Source organism: Salvelinus alpinus, chromosome 27, assembly GCF_045679555.1.
Source record: "Salvelinus alpinus chromosome 27, SLU_Salpinus.1, whole genome shotgun sequence".
NCBI classification, from domain to species: Eukaryota; Metazoa; Chordata; class Actinopteri; order Salmoniformes; family Salmonidae; genus Salvelinus; species Salvelinus alpinus.
In genome coordinates, this window is record NC_092112.1 from 14,657,926 (window position 1) to 14,683,013 (window position 25,088).

General features: G+C 41.1%; 1 protein-coding gene across 1 annotated transcript in view; it reads left to right on the forward strand.

Moving 5' to 3' along the window:
* The first annotated feature begins 349 nt into the window (after window positions 1-349).
* The window catches only part of LOC139556024 (tumor necrosis factor alpha-induced protein 2-like), a 28,307-nt gene continuing 3,568 nt past the window's right edge, over window positions 350-25,088 (forward strand). Inside the window, exons 1-12 of the mRNA XM_071369492.1 lie at window positions 350-585; window positions 5,674-5,859; window positions 7,596-8,283; window positions 8,824-8,938; window positions 9,558-9,680; window positions 11,006-11,100; window positions 11,718-11,810; window positions 12,343-12,469; window positions 14,588-14,713; window positions 14,792-14,947; window positions 17,442-17,563; window positions 24,056-24,211. Coding sequence (XP_071225593.1) covers window positions 393-585; window positions 5,674-5,859; window positions 7,596-8,283; window positions 8,824-8,938; window positions 9,558-9,680; window positions 11,006-11,100; window positions 11,718-11,810; window positions 12,343-12,469; window positions 14,588-14,713; window positions 14,792-14,947; window positions 17,442-17,563; window positions 24,056-24,211 — 2,180 coding nt within the window. The 5' untranslated portion in view covers window positions 350-392. The remainder of the gene's footprint in view (window positions 586-5,673; window positions 5,860-7,595; window positions 8,284-8,823; window positions 8,939-9,557; window positions 9,681-11,005; window positions 11,101-11,717; window positions 11,811-12,342; window positions 12,470-14,587; window positions 14,714-14,791; window positions 14,948-17,441; window positions 17,564-24,055; window positions 24,212-25,088) is intronic.

Here is a 25,088-nt window from a genome sequence, read left to right on the forward strand (position 1 = left end):
GCCTATGTAACCGATGGGAAATGGCTAGCTAGTTAGCGGTGGTGCGCGCTAATAGCGTTTCAATTGGTGACGTCACTCGCTCTGAGACCTTGAAGTAGTTGTTCCCCTTGCTCTGCAAGGGCCGCTGCTTTTGTGGTGCGATGGGTAACGATGCTTCGTGGGTGGCTGTTGTTGATGTGTGCAGAGGGACCCTGGTTCGAGCCCAGGTAGGGGCGAGGAGAGGTGCGGAAGAAATACTGTGACACCTAAATAGCCTACCACTGCGTCACAATTCATGCAGTATAAAAAAGTATTTCTACCTTTTCCTATTAAACTATGTAAGGTATTTGATTTGCTGTATTTCGTCCACTAACATTACATTGTTTCATCCTTGCTCACAGGTGAAAGAAATCATGCCTTTCGGTAACACCCACAACAAGCTGAAGATGAACTACTCTGCGGAGCAGGAGTACCCCGACCTGAGCCAGCATAACAACCACATGGCCAAGGTGCTCACTCCAGAGATGTACGCCAACTTGCGGGACAAGGAAACTCCAAGTGGATTTACAGTGGGTGATGTCATTCAAACTGGGGTTGATAACCCAGGTAAATAGCCTTATACCTCATTCACATTATGCCTTATTCACATGACATCTGAGCAGTCTGTTGCATTTCACCGGATGTCATTCATTTCAACCGGGACCCTCCGCAACGGAGTGGTATCGCAGCGCTCCTTGCGATTGAAGTCTTTCTATTCTGGTTAGAGCCAGTTTGCGCTGTTCTGTGAAGGGAGTAGTACACAGCGTTGTACGAGATCTTCAGTTTCTTGGCAATTTCTCTCATGGAATAGCCTTCATTTCTCAGAACAAGAATAGACTAACGAGTTTCAGAAGAAAGTTATTTGTTTCTGGCCATTTTGAGCCTGTAATCGAACCCACAAATGCTGATGCTCCAGATTCTCAACTAGACTAAAGGCCAGTTTTATTGCTTCTTTAATCAGTACAACAGTTTTCAGCTGTGCTAAATAATTGTAAAGGGGTTTTCTAATGATCAATTAGCCTTTTAAAATGAGAAACTTGGATTAGCTAACACAACGTGCCATTGGAACACAGGAGTGATGGTTGCTGATATTGGGCCTCTGTACTCCTATGCAGGTATTCCATAAAAAATATTCTGTTTCCATCTACAGTAATCATTTACAATATTAACAATGTCTACACTGGTTAAATAAAGGTGAAATAAAAATAAATAAATAAAATGTCTACACTGTATTTCTGATCAATTTGATGTTATTTTAAAGGACAAAAAAATTGCTTTTCTTTAAAAAACAAGGACATTTCTAAGTGACCCTAAACTTTTGAACGGTAGTGTATATTCATGAAATATACACACACAGTGATTTATTAGACACAGTGATGATGTAAAGATTAAATTAAATAGACTGCATGGGTGATTTAAGCCAATTATATGAATGTTGCCTCCTGTTTTAGTTTATTGTGATGGTAATGCTCTGTAAGCTAGTTTGACTTGCTAGAAAGTTAGAGAAACAAGTTGAGGAAAAAGTTACTAAACAAATCATGTTTTATTGTAACCTGAACAAAATGTTTTTCCTATAATGAATGGAAGTTTTTTTTGTAATCTCCCAAAATACATCGATGTGTACGGGGCATTAGAATAGTAGAATACACAAGGTGCAATTTCGAAATTTGGTTGTGCATCAACAGTTTCTCTCCTGTTATGTCAGTCACTGACAGTCACTCAAAGACTGGCAGGACAACAACCTCTTCCACAATGTGAGCAAGACAAAGGAGCTGATCGTGGACTACAGGAAAAGGCGGGTTCAATTTTAGCCTAAAATGACATACCCAAATCTAACTGCCTGTAGCTCAGGACCTGAAGCAAGGATTTGCATATTCTTGACACCATTTGAAAGTAAACACTTTTGAAGTTTGTGGAAATGTGAAAGGAATATAGGAGATTATAACACATTAGAGCTGATAAAAGATAATACAAAGGGGAAAAAAACTGTATATTTTTTATTTTTTGAACAATCATCTTTGAAATGCAAGAGAAAGGCCAAAATGATTTATTCTTGCCCATGCGCAATTTAGACTTTGGCCACTAGATGGCAGCACTGTATGTGCAAAGTTTTGGTGATCCAATGAACCATTGCATATCTATTCAAAATGTTGTATCAAGACTGCCCAAATGTGCCTAATTGGTTTATTCATACATTTCAGGTTCATAACTGTGCACTCTCCTCAAACAATAGCATGTTATTCTTTCACTGTAATAGCTACTGTAAATTGAACAGTGCAGTTAGATGACAAGAATTTAAGATTTCTGCCCATATCAGACATGTCTATGTTCTGGGATTTTCTATTGTTTCTTACAACCTCAGGCTAATCACATTAGCCTACGTTAGCTCAACCATCCCGCGGACAGGACACCTATCCTGAAGAAGTCCCATTCACATCGACAGGGCTGTAGTGGAGCGGGTAAAGAGTTTCAAGTTCCTTGGTGTACACATCACCAATGAACTATCATGGTCCAAACACACCAAGACAGTCGCAAAGAGGGCACGACAACACCCTTTCCCCCTCAGGAGACTGAAAAGATTTGGCATGGGTCCCCAGATCCTCAAAAAGTTCTGCAACTGCACCATCAAGAGCATCCTGACCGGTTGCATCAATGCCTGGTATGGCAACTGCTCGGCATCTAACCATAAGGCGCTACAGAGGGTGGTGTGTACGGCCCAGTACATCATTGGGGCCAAGCTTCCTGACATCCAGGACCTACAGTTGAAGTAATTAAAATACATTTTTCAACCACTCCACAAATTTCTTGTTAACAAACTATAGTTTTGGCAAGTTTGTTAGGACATCTACTTTGTGCATGACACAAGTAATTTTTCCAACAATTGTTTACAGACAGATTATTTCACTTATAATTCACTGTATCACAATTCCAGTGGGTCAGAAGTTTACATACACTAAGTTGACTGTGCCTTTAAACAGCTTGGAAAATTTCAGAAAATTATGTTTTGGCTATAGAAGCTTCTGATAGGCTAATTGACATAATTTGAGTCAATTGGAGGTGTACCTGTGGATGTATTTCAAGGCCTACCTTCAAACTCAGTACCTCTTTGCTTGACATCATGGGAAAATCAAAAGAAATCAGCCAAGACCTCCGAAAAAACATGTAGACCTCCACAAGTATGCCAGTATAAACACCAAGGGACCACGCAGCCGTCATACCACTCAGGAAGGAGACGCGTTCTGTCTCCTAGAGATGAACGTACTTGGTGCGAAAAGTTCAAATCAATCCCAGAACAACAGCAAAGGACCTTGTGAAGATGGTGGAGGAAACAAGTACAAAAGTATCTATATCCACAGTAAAACGAGTCCTACAACGACATAACCTGAAAGGCCGCTCAGCAAGGAAGAAGCCACTGCTCCAAAACCGCCATAAAAAAAGCCAAACTACGGTTTGCAACTGCACATGTTTGGAGGATAAAGGGGGAGGCTTGAAAGCCGTAGAACACCATCCCAACCGTGAAGCACAGGGGTGGCAGCATCATGTTGTGGGGGTGCTTTGCTGCAGGAGGGACTGGTGCACTTCACAAAATAGATGGCATCAAGAGGGAGGAAAATGATGTGGATACAGTGGGGAGAACAAGTATTTGATACAAATCTGGTCTTGGCCATTGTGGAGAGGTTGGAGTCTGTTTGATTGAGTGTGTGGACAGGTGTCTTTTATACAGGTAACGAGTTCAAACAAGTGCAGTTAATACAGGTAATGAGTGGAGAACATGAGGGCTTCTTAAAGAAGAACTAACAGGTCTGTGAGACCCTGAATTCTTACTGGTTGGTAGGTGATCAAATACTTATGTCATGCAATAAAATGCTAATTAATTACTTAAAAATCATACAATGTGATATTCTGGATTTTTGTTTTAGATTCCGTCTCTCACAGTTGAAGTGTACCTATGATACAAATTACAGACCTCTACATGCTTTGTAAGTAGGAAAACCTGCAAAATCGGCAGTGTATCAAATACTTGTTCTCCCCACTGTATATTGAAGCAACATCTCAAGACATCAGTCAGGAAGTTAAAGCTTGGTTGCAAATGGATCTTCCAAATGGACAATGACTCCAAGCATACTTCCAAAGTTGTGGCAAAATGGCTTAAGGACATCAAAGTCAAGGTATTGGAGTGGCCATCACAAAGCCCTGACCTCAATCCCATAGAAAATTTGTGGGCAGAACTGAAAAAGCGTGTACGAGCAAGGAGGCCTGACTCAGTTACACCAGCTCTGTCAGGGGGAATGTGCCAAAATTCACCCAATTTATTATGGGATGCTTGTGGAAGGCTACCTGAAATGTTTGACCCAAGTTAAACAATTTAAAGGCAATGCTACCAAATACTAATTGAGTGTATGTAAACTTCTGACCCACTGGGAATGTGATGAAAGAAATAAAAGCTGAAATAAATAATTCTCTACTATTATTCTGACATTTCATATTCTTAAAATAAAGTGGTGATCCTAACTGACCTAAGACAGTGAATTTTTACTTGGATTAAATATCAGGAATTGTGAAAAACTGAGTTTAAATGTATTTGGCTAAGGTGTATGTAAACTTCCAACTTCAACTGTATATGCTAGGCGGTGTCAGATGAAGGCCCAAAAAAATGTCAAAGACTCCAGTCACCCAAGTCATAGACTGTTCTCTCTGCTACCACACGGCAAGCAGTACCGGAGCGCCAAGTCTAGGACCAAAAGGCTCCTTAACAGCTTCTACCCCCAAGCCATAAGACTGCTGAACAATTAATCAAATGACCACCTGGACTATTTGCATTGACCCCCCTTTGTTTTTACACTGCTGCTACTCGCTGTTTATTATCTATGCATAGTCACTTTACCCCTACCTACATGTACAAAATAACTAGACTAACCTGTACCCCCGCACATTGACTCGGTACCGGTACCCCCTGTATATAGCCTCGTTATTGTTATTTTTATTTGACTATTTGTACTTTAGTTTATTTAGTACATATTTTTTTCACTCTTTCTTGAACTGTATTGTTGGTTATTAAGGGCTTGTAAGTAAGCATTTCACGGTAAGGTTTACACCTGTTGTATTCGGAGCATGTGACAAATACAATATTATTTGATTTGATTAGCATGTCGCCTAACAATTTTTTAATTGGTAAATGAATCTAGCCAGCAATCTAAACTTGTAGTAATCATGGCCGAATAGCGATCGGCCATGCAGGGTATGTTCCCAGGAACCCTGACCTCCAGGGGGCCCCCATTGATTTTAGCCTTATACGCATAAGGCTGATATCTGAGTGGGAGTGACTAACTAAAATCATGACATAACGCTGACATAACATGACATAACGCTGGCTCTCTTGCGCAATATGCGCGCCTGCGGTGATATCGTTCCCACGCTGTGTGTTAATAGTGTTGCCTTTTGTTATTATGTTTAACCCACTATTGTAGCCTATAACTTCATATCCAGTTTGTATACCGACCTTTACCTGTGCAACAATGAATGGTAAGATGGTATTGTAATGGTAAGAGGTTGCGGATTGATAATAGGCGATAGAAAAAAATTGTGCAATGCCATGATAGGTTTTATAAAGAGAAAATATTGACGACTGTACAAAATATGATTATTTTTTTACAGAGGAAGTGGGTGCGCTTGGACCCGACCTGGAGGCAACAATGGTTAATCTATCACCTGCAATGGAGGGCAGTCCCAAAACAGTACATGAGAGGTTTAGGCATAAACTGAAATTACCAAAAATACCAGGCTTTGTGCGACGTAAACGGAGCCCCAAACCCATAGGGGAGAGCAATCCTCCTCAAACAGGTACATTTAGCTACAGTATTAATTGGTCAGAATTTGTCTCCAGCATTCTATCTGATGTGTGTATAATTTACAGCGTTTCAGAAACTATTCATACTCCTTGACTTATTCCACATTTTGTTGTGTTCCTGCCTGAATTCAAAATTGCCTAAATATGTATTTATTTCTCACACATTACCCCATAATTACAAAATGGAATCATGTTTTTAGAAAAAAAAATTCACATTTATTGAATATTAAATACAGAAATATCTAATTTACATAAGTATTCACAACCCTGAGTCAACAGTTTGTAGAAGCACCATTGGCAGCAATTACAGCTGTGAGTCTTTCTGGGTAAATCTCTAAGCGCTTGTGTCATGAGAATTATGTTCTCAGTGTTCATAACCCAATTCAATTAAACTACTCAGTCTGCAACCCAGAATCTGTAAGCTACTGGTTGAACGAAACAGACGGAGGCCCAGCTACGATAGTCAGAAAGCTTATTTACGAGAGCGCTAGTTCGTTGTACAAAACCATTCATTTTATACTAGCTCCTTACACACATACTATTGCACATAAACAGAATTCATACGCACATACATTTGCACACAAACAGTAGGTATCCTACGCACATACTGTATCAATACCCAGCCGACAAAGATTGGGGACCGTGAGAAGCACTCCCTGTCCTCCCTCAAATCTCTGTGGCCCCTAGCCAAGGTCGGCACCAAATCTTGCTCAGACAGTCTGTGTTTAAGATACTATAGAGACATATTGTACATATATATTTTTTACCCTAATTCTGACTAAAACTACACACATAATTAATAATAACTTGATGATTCTAATGTATTTCATTGATGATTCTAATCAATTACATCCAATTATATAGTTTCGGGGTGGAATATTCTAATCATTAATTTAAACATATAAATTCCATCAACAGCTTTCCACTCCTGGACTGTGCAACATTTCCCCATTTATCTTTTTCAAAATTCTTCAAGCTCTGTCAAATTGGTTGTTGATCATTGCTAGACAACCATTTTCAGGTCTTGCCATAGATTTTCAAGTAGATTTAAGTCAAAACTGTAACTCGGCCACTCAGGAACATTCACTCAGGAACATTCACTGAAGCAACTCCAATGTAGATTTGGCCTTGTGTTTTAGGTGATTGTCCTGCTGGAATTCATCTCCTAGTCTGGTGGAAAGCAGACTGAACCAGGTTTTCCTCTAGGATTTTGCCTGTGCTTAGCTCCATTCCGTTAGTTTTTTATACTGAAAACTCCCCAGTCCTTAACAATTACAAGTATACCCATAACATAAATAGTCCATGTCTAAAAACATAATTCCACTTTGACATTATGCGGTATTGTGTGTAGGCCAGTGACTACCATCTCTATTTAAACCATTTAAAATTCAGGCTGTAACACAACAAAATGTGGAAAAAGACAAGGGTGTGAAGTATATAGACTAAGCTGCCTACTTTAAGGTTAATCAATGTGCATATACTATGAAGTAGCCTGTATGAAGTACTAGCCTACTAGCTCAATATATTGATTTGTCATATTTATCATCCTTAATTATTAAGAGGAACTCTAAATGAAAGAAATCAGTCATATTATATTTTCTTTCACCATGAGAAATTATTGCCACAATATATATATATATATATGTGTGTGTGTGTCACCGTTCATTGTCACGTACAGACTGTGATTGTCATAAACATTCACCTGAATTCTACTTGTTTTTTTTTTCAGATGTGCTTTTGGACTTTATGGAGAACCTGAAGGAAAATCTCTTGGTGGAGGCATGCCAGCAGTTGCTCTTGCGAGAGGACAAGCTCTTTGGCCAAGAAACCATGACGGTAGAGGGGTTGGGTCAGGTTTGCAACGAGGACGATAAAGACACGCTCCAAAAAGACTATGAAACCCTGCTGCTCCACTTATGGATGGCAGTTCACACCACCTTTAGTTCCACACCCTCAGGAGAACACCTAGAGATACTTCGGAGTGCGGTGGAAACCATAACGCTGCTGGAAGAGAAGGACCAGCAATGGGAAGGGCGGCCCGAGGGCAGCAGCGAGGCCCCCGTGTGGCGGCCACACCAGTCCCGGCGCACCCACGACACCCTGCTTGAAAAAATGGTGGAATCTCGAATGAGGAATGCGGCAGTGGAGGAGGACAATATTAGCGTTAGCAGTGTGGACAGCCTGTCAACGTCCATGAAAAGGGAGGTATGTAGGATGGGCAAGTGTCTGAAGGAGGACGTTCTCAGGATTGCAAGTGATGTGAGGGACTGCTACCCCCTAGACTTTGACGTGTGCAACTTGTACGTGAGACTTTACCATCAGAAGTTCTCAGCAAGGTTAACGGAACTGGCCCGCTCTGGGCTCGATGTGGATGACTGTAACTACCTCCTCTGCTGGGTGAATAATTACTATCCAAAGTAAGTGGGAAATGGGAGGGCAGTTGCCCTGGATTCTTGAAGGGCTTGTTAACAATCAGTGGAAGTGATAGGGGCAATTGTGCAATCTTCTTTAAAAATAAAAATAAATCACATTTAAGTGATGTCATATGTAGTTGATTGGGCCATTACATTTAGAAAATTGCACAATTTCTCCTATCACTTCCATTGATTGTTAGCTAGCGGTGGATAAACTTAGCTGAAGTATATAGTGGCTGTTTAAAGAACTGAACCATGGGTTATAGTTTCTCTTGGCCCATAGACTATTTACATGATGATGAATAATTTAACAAAGTTATAAAATCCTGACCTTCCCCTTTAAAAAAAGGCTAGTTCCCCTTTTTAGAAAGTCTTCTAACATAAATGTTGCATATTTTGCATAGCTGATTGCTGAAGTTTTTCTACATTATCCTCCTGCCTTGTACAGTCTTTGTCTTTGTGTTTCTGAGATGTCTCGTATGGTTTCTATCAATGACATGAGGTCATTTACAACATGTTATACCCTTTTTATATCTGTTTCAGTGACATCTTAAAACACAAAGACCTTGAGGGGCACATCAACATGGAGTCTTTGGGAACTCTTTTATCTGAGAAGGATCTCACAACATTGGAGGAGCAGTATCTACTACAAAAAGAGGTAAACAGGATGCCAGAAACAGCTAAATCTAATGAACAGGCTAAATCCAATTGTAGACTTCTAGACCATCCTTTCAGAGTAGCCTGGTCCCAGATCTGTTTGTGCTGTCTTGCCAACTCCTATGGTGTGACAATGACCATACACTCTTAGAAAAGAAAAACATTATTTCCAATTCTAGAGCACTCTGAAAGTAGCCTGGTCCAAGATGTTTGTGCTATCTTTCCAATCCCTACACTCTTAGAAAAAAGGGTTCCAAAAGGGTTATTCAGCGCTCCCCATAGGATAACCCTTTGAAGAACCCTTTTTGGCTCCAGGTAGAACCCTTTTGAGTTCCATGTAGAACCCTTTCCACAGAGGGTTCTACATGGAACCCAAAAGAGTTCTACCTGGAACCAAAAAGGGTTCTCCTATGGGAACAGCCAAAGAACCCTTTCGGAACCCTTTTTTCTAAGAGTGTAGGGTTTGGCAAGATAGCAAAAAAAGATCTGGGACCAGTCTACTTTCAGAGTGCTTTAGAATTAGAAATAATGTACTATTTTATAATGTTGCATGGACTGTCTTTCAGAACCGTAGTGTCAAGCTTACAGACTCGTGAGGACCTGTGCTATGTTGTTTTCAGTGTAAACTCAGGACCTGGTTCTCCAATGCTCTCAGTAAGGAGGAGGAGGGTTGGCTCAGTGGAAAGAGTCCAGAACTCATTGACGGGTACTGCTTCTGTCCTCTGGCCATTGACATCATACAGGTTGAAACCTATTGGATTACTACTACTTCTTCTAGTACTTTTCTGCGTTCAGCCCTACTCTGTCTTTGACCTGAACATGTTCTTCTTTGTTTTCATACTACAGATATGAAGTAGCTTTTTCTCCCGCATGGTTTTATACAAGCTTCATATTAACATGTCAACTTTGACATAATTCTATTTAAACTGACATTACCCTCCAAAACCAAAGTTTGTCTGATATTTTCAAAACAATGAGCACCACAAATCAGAAATATTTAATAAATGCACTGAATGTCATACATTTCTACTGTTGGGTTCTGAGAATATGAAAATATACTTATTCATGTCACTGATGGAGTGCTGAAGTTTAGAGGGTTTTTACATCAGAAGTTAATGGTTATCCGTAGGAGCCAGATGGCTTTGGAATGTGCTGGTTGGATGGGAGGAAGTCACAGGATTGCTACAGGGGAGACGGATGGACATCTGTGGATTAGGCATCAAGGGGGTTGAGGTCAGATCTTAAGGGAGAAATTATGGTTTATTACTTCGTCTTCCTGTCAAACCATAATAGATGTAAGGATTAGAGAGAAGGAGTTGTGCCTAAATTGGAGTCTATATACTTGTGGTGCCAGCAGCATACCAGCAGCATACCACCCTGCATACCACTGCTGGCTTGCTTCTGAAGCTAAGCAGGGTTGGTTCTAGTCAGTCCCTGGATGTGAGACCAGATGCTGCTGGAAGTGGTGTTGGAGGGCCAGTAGGAGGCACTCTTTCCTCTGGTCTAAAAAGTATCCCAATGCCCCAGGGCAGTGATTGGGGACACTGCCCTGTGTAGGGTGCCGTCTTTCGGATGGGACGTTAAACGGGAGTCCTGACTCTCTGAGGTCATTAAAGATCCCATGGCACTTATCGTAAGAGTAGGGTGTCCTGGCTAAATTCCCAATCTGGCCCTCAAACCATCACGGTCACCTAATAATCCACAGTTTACAATTGGCTCATTCATCCCCTCCTCTCCCCTGTAACTATTCCCCAGGTCCTTGCTGTAAATGAGAACGTGTTCTCAGTCAACTTACCTGGTAAAATAACAGATAAATAAAATAAAAAATTAAGTGGTGGTGGAAACATGGTTTGTCTAATGCAGCTGTATTGATCCTCTGGGCAGAATAAACTTGGTTAAGCTTTCATAGTGTCATAGTGTCCGTAGAGTTTTTTTACTCTGAGAATTAGAACCTAACACTACACTGAATTGAGTTTTCATGGAATTAATCACATCCCTGCTCTAAGCTATGTTGACTGTACAGGGTCAGGTTGTATGTGCTAATACTGTATGTTGTTCTGTTTACTAGGCTGTTGATGGGGCCATGAGAGAGGCCAGGACTATTCTGGGCAGTGAGGCTAAAGCCCAGAGAATCCTGCGTCAGCTGGACAGCTTCCTGATAAGGTAGTGTACCCATTCCTTATAGCTCTGGCCACTGGGTTGTGTTCCTTACGCACCAAATGGAAGAAAACAGACTGAAACAGAGAGAGACTACCTGGACTTGTCCAATAAGTAACACTGATTTTCCTTTTCCAATGCAAAACATTTTGGTTATGTGCCTTAATGAACACATCCTGTCGTAGTTGAACGTTTGCTTTTCCATTGTTCTTCTGAACTTAATCACCAAGTTTCTATTGAAAAACAAATCACTTTTTCCATTAAGTTTGAATGGTTTGGCTTAGGCCTGTCCACACTGGGCAAAATAATATTTTACTGATGAACATGCACGTTGATATCCAGCATCATGCTCAAAGCCATTCAATTAGCTTACTGTGTTCTGGTTTCAAAGCCACACAGACAAATAGCATAATTCTACATGACCTTTTTCCTGGGAAAAGTTGGTAATTCAACCTTGGTGTTCTATCTACACTGTCTTGTTGCAGACTGTCTTTGACCTTGTTTAGTTTATAATGGATATGCATGCTACAAATGAGTAATATGCACTGCATTGTTACTATTCAACATTTTACCAGAAGAACCTGGAAATGCCTGTTGACATTTTGTACAATGTATATTTGCAGCTATAAGAGCTCTCTTGAAGAATTTGTGAAGAGAACAGGGGAGAGCACTCAGGCAGTCGTGAAAGCTAATCTGGTTAGCATCGAACAATTCAGGTAGGCTAACGACCGTTGAGTTGAAAACCTACAAACCTCAGATTTCCCACTTCCTGGTTGGATTTTTTTCTCAGGTTTTTGCCTGTCATATGAGTTCTGTTATACTCACAGACATCATTCAAACAGTTTTAGAAACTTCGGAGTGTTTTCTATCCAATACTAATAATAATATGCATATATTAGCAACTGGGACTGAGGAGCAGGCAGTTTACTCTGGGCACCTCTGGGCACCTTTTCAACCAAGCTACTCAATACTGCCCCTGCAGCCATAAGAAGTTAAGTACTTTACACCACTGCATTTAACCCAACCCCTGCGGGCTGCCTTAATCGACATCCATGTCATCGGCGCCCGGGGGAACAGTGGGTTAACTGCCTTGCTCAGGGGCAGAACAACAGATTTTGACCTTGTCAGCTTGGTGATTGAAAGTACCTTTGAACTGCCATTGTCATTCTATCCCTCCAATCCTCCCAACCTCTTATTTGACTTCATAAATCCAACATTGATGTAATGACATTGAATCCTCCTTTACAGAGACTTCATAGTGAGAAGAGAGGAGTCAATCCCAGAAGAGACCAAGACAAGCTGTATGTCCACATTGGCAGACCTGAGAGACTGTGGCTACGGATACTTCACCGGCCCCATACATGAGGAGCTCAGGGTAGGCTACACGTGACAGCAGAGACACCAAACATAATAGTCTAGCAATACTCCAATGTACAACGTCACATCTGCACCGTTAATTTGGTTAACTTTTGGCATCTAGTTCAAAATCCCAGACAGCCTTTCTCAAATTAGATGATTTTGCCTTACCAACGAGTTAAATGGCCTCTGGATAGCAGCATAGTTAAAATCTAGGTAACAGTTTACTGTCCTTATGCATGCATTCATATGCCCTTATAACAGCTATATAACACATTATAACATTTGTCATAAGCTGTCGTAAGTAATGTTCAAGACTTATGAGTCACGGCATGAGATGTTATGAAACCGATTATAATGGGTGTTATAAATGACTGTTCATCCTGTTGTCATGCTCTAATGTCAACTGTTAATAACAACTACTATTATAGTCTTCTTGACATCTTATGTCATGTGTTATTACATGCTACATTAGATTCTACATACCAAATGTAGTAACAGGATGTTGTGTAATTTACCAACCTCTGTGTATATAGAATGTCATATGCCCTGTTAGATTCTGGGTTAAACTTGGAACATTGTTATACTCAGAAGTATAGTATCTGAGGAGTGATAGAGACTGTTTTTTTTACATCAGAAGTTAATGGTTATCTGTAGGAGCCCGATGGCTTTGGAATGTGTTGGGTGGAGGGGAGGAAGTCACAGGATTTCTATAGGGGATACAAGTGGCGGTCTTTGGATTAGGCATCAAGGGGGTTGAGGTCAGATCCCCTTAAGGGAGAAACAATGGTTTATTACCCAATCACTTCGTCTCCCTGTCGAACCATAATAGATGTAAGGATTGGAGAGAAGGAGTTGTGCCTAAATTGGAGTCTATATACACTTGTGGTGGTGGAAACATGTTTTGTCTAATGCAGCTGTATTGGTCCTCTGGGAGGAATTTAACTTGGTTCAGCTTTCATAGTGTTCGTTGAGTTATTTTCTCTGAGAATTAGAACCTAACAGCCCTTATAGAGTGTGCATAGATGCCTTAAATAAAGTGACCTTAATTTGAAGTGTCAGTTATGAATGTGCTTATACCACAGGATGAGTTGAGAGTATCACAAAACTTTACCATTCAAAGGATCTCCAAGAAACATGGTCAAATGGGAGCACAGATGTACTTTTTTATTTATTTTAAAAAAGGACCCAAAAAAGGACCCACCAACAATTTTCCAAAAAAACAACAACATTGAAGCGAAATGGAAGCAAATAGAATTTGACAACAAAATCAACACTGCTGGGGCACAACAGGATTTGTGAAGGCTTTGAAAAAAGCAAGATGTGCAGGCTACAGTAACAATGACAGCTATAGTATTTACCAATGGCTAGTTAATCACGTACTGAGAAGCTAGATAGTTGATGTTGCAATTATAACATTTTGTTAGCCTAACGATGGCTAGCTATCCTGCTAGCAATCTGCTGTTTGGGGTTTTAGGCTGGGTTTCTGTACAGCACTTCGAGATATTAGCTGATGTACGAAGGGCTATATAAAATAAACTTGATTTGATTTGTTAGCACGAACTAGCTAGCTAGCTAACTTCACTAACTACAAGTGGAATAAAAAAAATACTGTCAGCAGACGGCTCGTAGCTGGTCTGCACTTTTCTGCCACAATGGGCTCCAGTGCCTGAGATGTCAGGATGTCTACAGTAGGCACACAGGAGGTTCAGTGAGGGCTGATTCTTCTCTGCACCCGGAACAGGTGGTTCTTTCATCGAGGCCCCGTGTAACAGCAGAGGGGTGTCGACTCTGCCCGGTGTTAAGGGTGGAGACCTCGGAGCGGGCAGCTGGGTGGGGGTCTTGCCCTGTGTCGAGTCACTCCCTGAGAGCAGTGGACATCGCCATTCAAACCGGTCCAATATCCTATCAATGGTCTCCCCTAAATTTCTAGCAAACTGGGTCAAAAATACTCTGGGTCATTTCTAGGCAGAAACCAAGTGGCGCTCATTTCTACAATTTTATGAAATAACAGTGAAATAACAGAAAGAAGAAAAAAAATGCTAATGAGTCTGTGCCTCTGCAGCATGTTCTGACCACTGGTATCAACTGCTTCAAGGTCAGATATTGACCTCTCCATGACTTCCTGTCTCCTCAGGTGCAGTACCATAGGCTGTGGACGCAGGCCTGGTTTACTGGGGGTCAGATGGTACTGGATGAAGTTCTGGGGACACTGGACAGACACATGCAGCAATTCACAGACCTCAAACCCATCTGTATGGAGGTAAGGTTACACTCACACACACATTGACCTTACACACATAGTAACATTACACACATAGGGACATTTGTGTGTGTGTAGGAGCTGCTGGGCCGGCTCCACATGGAGATGATGGTGGAGTATGTGAAGAGGATGATGAAGAGGAAGATGACGCTGAAGAACAAGGAGCAGCAGGAGGCAGCAGCCAATTTACTGGCTGAAGACAGCAGCAATCTGAGCACCTACTTTACTGAAGCGGTAAGCACTGAAGACGCACACACACACACACCTCATATTGCAGTTAATATAGCTTGAGCATGTGTGTACACAAACACATGAAAGTAACAGCATTGTTCTTGCTTTGACCCATAAACTACACAAACACTTCAAAGCTTTGACTTTCTATGTACTGTATTGTTCTTCATCATCACTTTCACTTTCTTTAGTCTCTGACCATTCTGCATTCCTTTCTAGGTCTTCCTCTTGCTCTGCAGTGTGTTTGCTCTATTTCTTCTCCTCCTTTCTAATTTGCATGTCCTCAGCCTGTTTCTCCTTTTTATTTCTCTCCTCATTCTCTGTCCTCTTCCATTCTCTTCTCATGTCTTTCCATCTCTCTTTTTCTCTCCTCCGGGGAAATATGCACTCGCTCTCTCGCCATCCAAACCTCCCGTTCTTTTTCTTTTTTTCCCACTATGTCCTCCAGCCTTCTTTTTCTCCTCTCATTCGGTCTCCGTCTCTCTGCTTGCTCATGTTTCTGTTTTCTTTCTTTCTCCAGTCTGTCATTCCCCTTTTCTCAACCTTTCTCTCCATCCCTCTTCATGCCTTTCATGAGGAGCTTCATCTTGAGCTACACTTTCCTCATCACCTTGTGACGGCCCTGAATATTTCTGAACCGTCTCAGTGCTTCTCCTTCCAATAGGGCGCTTCCCCTTTAATTCCCCATTAAATAGTGCTTCTCCTTCTAATAGGGCGCTTCCCCTTTAATTCCCCATTAAATAGCCAGCATCAGCTGCGCAAAGGTGAAGTTGTGATTGAGACATGAATGAGGATGTGTGCAACCCTCAGTTCATGAAGCTTCGCTATTCCGTTTGTTTTGTTGCCTTAACGTGTGTTTGGTAGCCTTAAAGCGAGTTTACCCAGGATTGGATCCACTCTGTGCGTCTGTGGACTACACCTCTCCGTTGTTTAAAGTGGCCTTTTCTCCGCTGGAGATATGTTGGCGGATTGGATTGTGTGACTGACCGACTGACTACAACTTTTTGTACACGGTATTTCATTTGTTTTGGGTGATGTATACTGTGATTTATGTACTTGTGAGGACGTATTAGTCTTTGATTAGTCTTTGATACGCTTTATTGTTGTGTTGTAAAATAAGTGTTATTTTGAGTGTATGAATATACTGCGTTTACGCTACGGACCAACGTTGCGTGACTAAGGTCACTGGAGTCCCTGAACTTATTTACCGGGCTGGACTATTTTTATGCATGAGGTACAGGACATTTCTAAATGAACATAAGCGCATTAATTGTTATATTGTTGTTGTGTGTGTGTGTGTGTGTGGTGTGTGTGTGTGATCATTTATGTTGTTAATACAACCACGCAAAAGAATACACTTGTTTGAAGTTCTTTCCGATGTTTTAAGGGGTTTATGAAAAGTATATTTCCATCCTGACTTTTACATAAGTCCTTTGTATTGGTGTGACTTGACGGACCAGATGGGACTCATTACCTCCCAAACCAAAAGGAGAAACCAATGTTTTCTCTGGTAGGCACAACCTACCTGGCACCCCTATAAATAACCTCAAGTCAAAACCGTTACAACCTGTCTGTCAGAACCTTCCTCCAGCTTTCTCTCTCGCTGCTCTATAGCAGGCCAACCTCATCACTCCACCCCTCCATAATGAATGTTCTGTAAGATATAGGCTATCTATAAAATAAAGAATATGAGTGTTAGCAAGCCTATGTATTTCTAACACAAGATGATAACAAATGAATTCAACTTCTTTCATAACTTTTGGAGTACTTTAAATGAAATTATGGTCAGAAAGACTAATTCAACTCCATCTTTCATTGAATCAGATGGCTTATTCATCACAAAACCATTTGATGTTGCAACTAATTATTTTAATGCTGATGATTCAACCATACACGCATCAGCAACCACAGCTAATGAAGTCACTGAAACCCTTAACAAAGAGTTGCAGTCTGTTTTGGAAATAGGTGGCCAGTAATAAACTGGTCCTGAACATCTCTATAACTAAGAGCATTGTATTTGGTACAAATCATTCCCTAAGTTATAGACCTCGGCTGAATCTGGTAATGAATGGTGTGGCTGTTGAACAAGTTGAGTATACTAATTTACTTGGCGTTACCTTAGATTGTAAACTGTCATGGTCAAAGAATATAGATTCAAAGGTTGTAAAGATGGGGAGAGGTCTGTCCACGTTTTAGAGAAATAAGCTTTTATTGTATGTTTGGAAAATTTCAGGGATCTTTCATTTCAGCTCATGAAACATGGGACCAACACTTTACATGTTGCGTTTATATTTTTGTTCAGTGTAGTATCAAATCTAAACTTCTATTTATTTAGACACTCTCAATAGATATTAGTATCAAATCAAATGCAACTTTATTTAAAGTGAATGTAAACATCCCAATACAGTAAATTATACATTTTAATGCCATAATACAGTAAATGGAAGACATTAAATATATGAAAGTATGCATAATCTTACCTATCCACTGTCCACAGGGGTCCAAAATAAGCTGGCTGAGTGAGGTCCTCCCTAAAATCGCGGAGGTGGTCAGACTGCAGGACCCAGGAAGCATCCAGCTGGAGATCGTCACCCTGGCTAGGGACTTCCCAGACCTTAGGTGAGACAGACAGACAGATCCTCCACAGGCTGAAGACAGATGGAGAGTTTACATTCACATAATCACAGAACCCCAGTCACATGACCTGGTACCAGTGTTGTAGTCGAGTCACTAAATCACTAAGTCCCCTGTGCTCGAGTACCTATGGCTAAATCCGAGTCTAGTCTAAGTCCGAGTCACCGATGGTCTATGGCTGAAATTCTACTCTCAGTGCTCAAGTCTGAGTCACTGGGTCGGAGTTTTGAAGTTCGACACGGTTCTGGTCTTCTCCTCTATATTTCTGATACATATTTGACATGGCACTACGCTCTTTGCACCATCTGCTGAAAAAAAACGTTTGAAAGCAAAACAAATGATTCAGGGTTGTTTAGACATATTTGGTATTTTGGTTACTGAAGTTTTTTTGCTTGCTCGTACTGCCGGCTTGCTGGCTCTGTGCTTGTCTATTGCTAGATTCGCGCCTCTTGATTTGGCTCGGATATGGTAGATTAAATCTGCCCAGCTACAACTAGTGGAGGGCTGGCGGAAAGATTTTCATGTGAGCGTTGAAGTAACGCAAAGATTTTCCTCCTGTTGCCCAATGGTCATAATTGCCTGCAATATACAGTAGCCTATGAAACAAGGTAATTCATACACAGGCTCACACACATTTTATTTTTTATATAATGTTCAATAGTTATGTCAAATCAATCATGATGTTTTCAGGGGATTTAACCTTTATTTAACTAGGCAAGTCAGGATGAATGGTCTCTAGATTAAATTAGCTCCTATCAGATTGACCAGGACCCGGTTTCCTGAGAGCAATGGAATTTAGGCTTACCTACAACAGCCTAAAGGTGTAACATGCGTTTCCCAAAACACCACGCACAGAGAACGTTAGCTAACTGTTCTCGGATCAGTGCTCTCTTTCTAATTCTACCCTTAACATTATCATTATTGCACAATACTGACCACGGATCAGCTCCTAGAGAAATAGTATCACCTATGGCTACAAATATTGATGCGGGTTGTTCTAATGTTTACCCTGTAATGATGTACTGAATCTGATCAAGATTTGGCACATCATTGTGCACGTTACACAATACACATAATTACATATATATTGGAGATAAAAAATTACAGACTGTAGCATACAAATAGCTAAATAGAACTCAATTGAATTAACATGACCTTGATTTCAAAATCATTAAAATTACACTATAAAGGTCTATGTAGCCTATAATGTACAGTATCTTTTAATACAGTCATTTCGTTTGAAGTGTCTTTTTATCCTTCGCTTGTTATGCAAAGAAATGGGCAACTTTCTATATTTGTAGTCACTGTCACATTAGTTCTGAAGTTATCGGCCGGTCACAGAAAGACAGATCTACTGTGTACGAAGGGCCAAAAAGCTACTAACGACATACTTAGCTGTTCTACGAGTGGCAGTCGATGATAATTAACGAGCATTTTCAAGAGCAACTTTAGTAACAATGGTTTTGGGAAACAGCTCAGAGATCTAACGATGCTCCTACAAAGGTTTAAAAGAAAATGGACGTTGTCTTAAGATGCTTTTGGGAAACCGGGCACTCGTTATTATTTGCAATACTTTTTGTAATTGCCCACTGACATTTAAAGGGAGACTTGTCAGAACCTGGCTATGGGATGCAGGGTGGAAATTGGAAGGGTAGAGTGAGACGACAAACTCAAAGACAGACTACTTTTCTATACTGAAGGGGCTAGAGAGACAAATAGCTAGACTATAGTTTTACTATTAATAACTATTGTTTTCAATTTCGTAAAGCAGTTTGTGTTTCTTAACCAGCAAAAGCTAAAAAGTAGGCTGGTGACTGGTGGTTACAGGGAAGAGAGTCGCTTGAGCGATGTGTAGCCTATGATTGGAGGCAGAGCCTGTCTGCCCACACTCATTGCATGCTCCCCCACAGATCACCAGCTGATGTAGGCTGTGTGTGCCGGGTGTGGCGCATTGTTCCCACTGCTAGAGAACAGAACCATCGCTGCTCTGCGCACACAGTGATACTAATATTCTGCTTATCATCGTCGCCTATCCAGTGCAAATACAAGTCAGGAGAAGGTGAGTCCGAGTAACCAATGGTCGAGAAGGTGAGTCCGAGTAACCAATGGTCAAGAAGGCGAGTCCGAGTCACCAATGGTCGAGTCCAAGTCGAATCAGGAGTCATGAAAATCCTGGACTCGAGTGCTACAACACTGCCTAGTACTACTTTCACAGTACCCCAATCACAAGACCAGGTACTGCTTTCACAGTACCCCAATCACAAGACCAGGTACTGCTTTCACAGTACCCCAATCACAAGACGCAAGACTAACAAAATGGGTCCCTCAGATTAAATGTGGAGTTTGCCAAGTGTAAAAGCCAGATCTGCGTGTGCCTCATATAAGCAGAGGGTTGATCCATGAAAAGAGTGCCTTTTGCATCCCTTTGATACACTACATGTCCACATACCTTTGGTCACTGCTCGTCGAACATCTCATCCCAAAATCATGGGCATTAATATGGAGTTGGTCCCCTCTTTGCTGCTATAACAGCCTGCACTCTTCTGGGAAGGCTTTCTACTAGACGTTGGAACATTGCTGCGGTGACTTGCTTCCATTCAGCCACAAGAGCATTAGTGAGGTCAGGCACAGATTTTGGGGGGTGATTAAGTCTGGCTTGCAGTCGGCATTCCAGTTCATTCTAAAGTTGTTTGAGGTCAGGGCTCTGTGCAGGCCAGTCAAGTTCTTCCACACTGATCTCGACAAACCATTTCTATATGGACCTTGCTTTGTGCAAAGGGGCATTGTCATGCTGAAACAGGAAAGAGCTTTCCCCAAACTGTTGCCACACCGTTGGAAGCACAGAATCATCTAGAATGTCATTGAATGCTGTAGCCCCAGATTATTATTCCTCCTCCACTAAACTTTATAGTTGGCACTATGCATTAGGGCAGGTAGCTTTCTCCTGGCATCCATCAAACCCAGATTCTTCCATCGGACTGGCAGATGATGAATAGTGATTCATCACTCCAGAGAGCGTTACATCACTCTAGCCGACGCTTGGCATTGCACATGGAGATCTTAGGCTTGTGTGCTCGGCCATAGAAACCCGTTTTATGAAGCTTCAAACAAACATTTAGTTTGCTGACGTTGCTTCCAGATGTAGTTTGGAACTCGGTAGTGAGTGTTACAGCTGAGGAGAGATGATTTGTATGTGCTACGCACTCGGCGGACCCGGTCTGAGCTTCTGTGGCCTACCACTTCACGGCTCAGCTGTTGTTGCTCCTAGACATTTCCACTTCACAATAACAGCACTTGACCGGGGCAGCTCTAGTAGGGCAGAAATTTTACCAACTGACATGTTGGAAAGGTGGCATCCTATGACGGTGCCACATTAAAAGTTACTGAGCTATTCAGTAAGGCCATTCTACTGCCAATGTTTGTCTATGGAGAATGCATGGCTGTGTGCTCGATTCTATACACCTGTCAGCAATGAGTATGGCTGAAATATCCGAATCCACTCATTTGAAGGGGTGTCCCACATGCTTTTGTATATACAGTGCATTTGGAAAGTATTCATACCCCTTGAGTTTTCCAATTTTTGTTACGTTACAGCCTTACTCTAAAATTGATACATTTTTTATTTATTTAATCTATCTACACACAATACTTCATAATGACAAAATGAAAACAGGTTCAGAAATGTTTGCAAATGTATTAAAAAATAAAAAACAGAAATACCTTATTTAAATCGGTATTCAGACCCTTTGCTATGAGAGTCAAAATTGAGGTCCGGTGCATCCTGTTTCCATTGATCATCCTTGAGATTTCTACAACTTGATTGGAGTCCACCTGTGGTAAATTAAAATGATTGGGCATGATTTGGAAAGGCACACACCTGTCTATATACGGTCCCACCGTTGACAGTCCATGTCAGAGCAAAAACCAAACCATGACGTCAAAATTACAACTGCAGACGCTCATGTTTCTGTTGGTGGAGGTTCCTCTCTTGGAAGACTTTGATGCTGACAGTGGTCTTCAAGTCTGAGAAAACATAGACCAGGGATCAACTCCTGGTTGTCTAGACAACAGCGACAGAGGTGAGACGATTAGTAAGGGGGAGAGTTAAGACGGAGATGAGCCGGAGGAGCTTGAGGACGACTCATCACACAGACCCACGCGTGTCTATGTGTCTCTGTCTATGTCTGCCTGCCTGCTAAAATCATATACAGGAATGTGAGCCTCATTTAAAGTAGTAAGTAGGTATACACCATGTCTGACTTCCTGTAAGTACTGCACATGCATATAGTCATACATAATTCATCAGTAAAGTATCTTTTTATAAAATTTATATTTGTGTGTTATTCACCAACATGTGGACTTGAACTTCATTGTGTGAGTCATTGGGTCCTGTGACATTTTGATCTCTGCGTTTTCGAGATTATACATGTATGTTGCTATTGTGAGGTAAACAGACGTTAAGTAGCTTTAAGTAGCCTGGCATAGGTTGACAGGTTATTATTCTATTCAGTATTCAATCAATTCTGCCCCACATGGGAAAATGTCAATGAATTCACTGATGCCATTTATTGTATCGTATGCAGATTCAGTTTGTTATCTTTCCATAATGTTGGAGAGCAAGGGGTTGTGCACTGTTACTAAAATAACATTAATAATCAAATCGCATCTGACTATATATTATTTATTTTAAAAATATATAATAATCAATTAGTAGTACAGAATTTTCGGTCTCGGATATGTATTTTTAGCAATACATTTTGGGACAAGTGAATAGAGCTTTTGAATGAAGGACAACTGGCTAAAAAAAGTTAATGTCAAGACCTGCACTCTGTACAGCAACTTCACTCAAGTTTAGCATGACTTAGACATTTGGAACTATGTTGATGAACCATAATGGACTACAATGGACTGTTTTGAACCACAGGCATGTGAAAGTAAGTAAAACAAAATGTATACATATTTGGACAAATTAATATTTGAGCTATATTCCAACCACATTCATTGATAAAAGTAACCCAATTTAACAAATCACACACAAACAGAAAAATATTTGAAAATGCAATTCAAATTAACAGAAATGTCCTTATGTAGACAACATGTGTACACCCCTAACTTTACCATCACCTAAAATTAGGATCAGGTGCAAATGATTAAGGAATCATCAAAGAGTACCTTGGAGGGCCCAGCCTTCCATAAAGATTAGAAACTTGGTCTGGTTTGGTCGTAAACATATGGCTGTGTGGTAACACATCATGCAAAGATCAAAAGACCTCCGAGGCCCTCAGAAGAAAGATAATTGATGTCTGGGAGGTGTTACAAATCCAATTCGAAGTACATCATTCCAGTGTCCGACGGATCATTTCAGACCAATGGCAATCTACCTAGGACAGGTCGTCCCACCAAATTCAGCCCAAGAGCTGACCGAAAGATGCTCATAAAAGTCTCTAAGAACCCAAAGGTAACATCAAGGGATCTACAGGCCTCTCTTACCACAATCAATGACAGTCAACTGTCAGAAAGAGACTGCACAAACTTAGCCCACATAGGAGGTCAAGAAGGAAGAAGTCTCTGCACTCAAAAATGAATATCAAAACAAGACTGGCGTTTGCCAGACAACACCTGGGTAAAGACCAAAACTACTGGAACAATGTGCTCTGGACAGATGAGTCAAAGGTGGAGTTATTTGGCCGCAATGCCAGATGCCATTCTTTGGCAAAAACGAAACTGCTGTTGAACAGAAGAACCTCATACCAACCGTAAAGCATGGTTTGGGGCTGCTTTGCTGCCTGAGGGCCAACTTGCCATCATTTAGTCAGCAATGAATTCCATATGGTACCAGAGAATTCTTGAGGAGAATGTGAGGCCATCTGTCAAAAAGCTGAAGCTAAACCGAACATGGATCTTGCAACGGGACAATGATCCAAAACACACAAGCAAAGCTATAACAGAATGGCTCAATAAGAAGAAATGGAGGGTTATGGAATGGCCGAGTCAAAGCCCAGATCTGAATCCTGTCAATGCTGTGGGGGGACTTGAAGCGGGTCGTGCATGCAAGAAATCCCTCGAACATGACACAGTTGAAGCAGTACTATAAAGAAGCGTGGGAAAAATTCCTCCCAGTCGATAGACAGTTACTAGAAACGACTGCATTAAGTTATTTCAGCCAAAGGGGGCAACACCAGCTATTGAAGCTAGGGGTGCACTATGTAATTGCATTTTTGTTACTTTTTGATGAATAAATTATTACAAAGTATAATCTTAAAGTTTCATTTGTTAAAAATTAGGTTACCTTCATCTGTCAGTGTTGAAGTGAAGATTACATATCCATCTGTCCAAATATTTACAAAAAAATACCACTTTCCAGGAGTTGTGCTTACTTTTTCACATGACTGTATGTTGATGAACTATAATGGACTAAAATTGAGTGTTTTGAACTCTGTTGATGACTGTGTTTTTTTGCTCTTCCATCTTTCTCAGTTGGAGACATATTTCGGCTCTGCTTTCCCTCAAAGCCAACCTATCCCCGGCTGATGTCCGAGGTATCAAAGAGAGCCTGGTAGAGAACCGGCCCACGGTCACCACCTTCAATACCATCCCACCATTCTTCTCCAAGGTCCCAGCGGGCAAAACTTGGTACATGTGCAGACCAGCGTGCATCTGTTATGGGGGAAGGGGGTTTTCAAGCCAAGATTAGACATTGGGCAATCTACCCATTTTGGCGCTCCTCTCGAATGGCTACAATGGTACTGTATGCACATTCACTTAGCAAGTCTACTCTTGTGTAGGTGAGTGTACAAGTGGAAGGGGATAGATGTCTGTGTGGGTGGGGACATGTGCATCCCACAATTGTGATGAAATAATATCTGCTTGCCTAAATGTTGGTTCTCTATTAGCGGTTCCTTTGTCAAAGGTCGCTATCCTTTTGGAGGAAGTTCTATCAATCTAATGTGAAAGGAATTAAGGCATTAGATAAAATATATATACAGTGCCTTCGGAAAGTATTCAGACCCCTTGACTTTTTCTAAATTTTGTTACGTTACAGCCTTACTCTAAAATTGATTGAATTAAATGTTTTCCTCATCACACACAATACCCTATAATGACAAAACGAAAACAGGTTCAGACATTTTTGCAAATGTATTAAAAATAAAAACAGAAATAGCTTATTTACGTAACTATTCAGACCCTTTGCTATGAGACTCAAAATTGAATTCGGGTGCATCCTGTTTCCATTGATCATCCTCGAGATGTTTCTACAACTTGATTGGAGTCCACCTGTGGTAAATCCAATTGATTGGACATGATTTGGAAAGGCACACACCTGTCTATATAAGGTGCCACAGTTGACAGTTCATGTCAGAGCAAAAACCAAGCCATGAGGTCGAAGCAATTGTTGGTAGAGCTCCGAGACAGGATTGTGTCGAGGCACAGACCTGGGGAAGGGTACCAAAAACATTCTGCAGCGTTGAAGGTCCCCAACAACACAGTGGCCATGATTCTTAAATGGAAG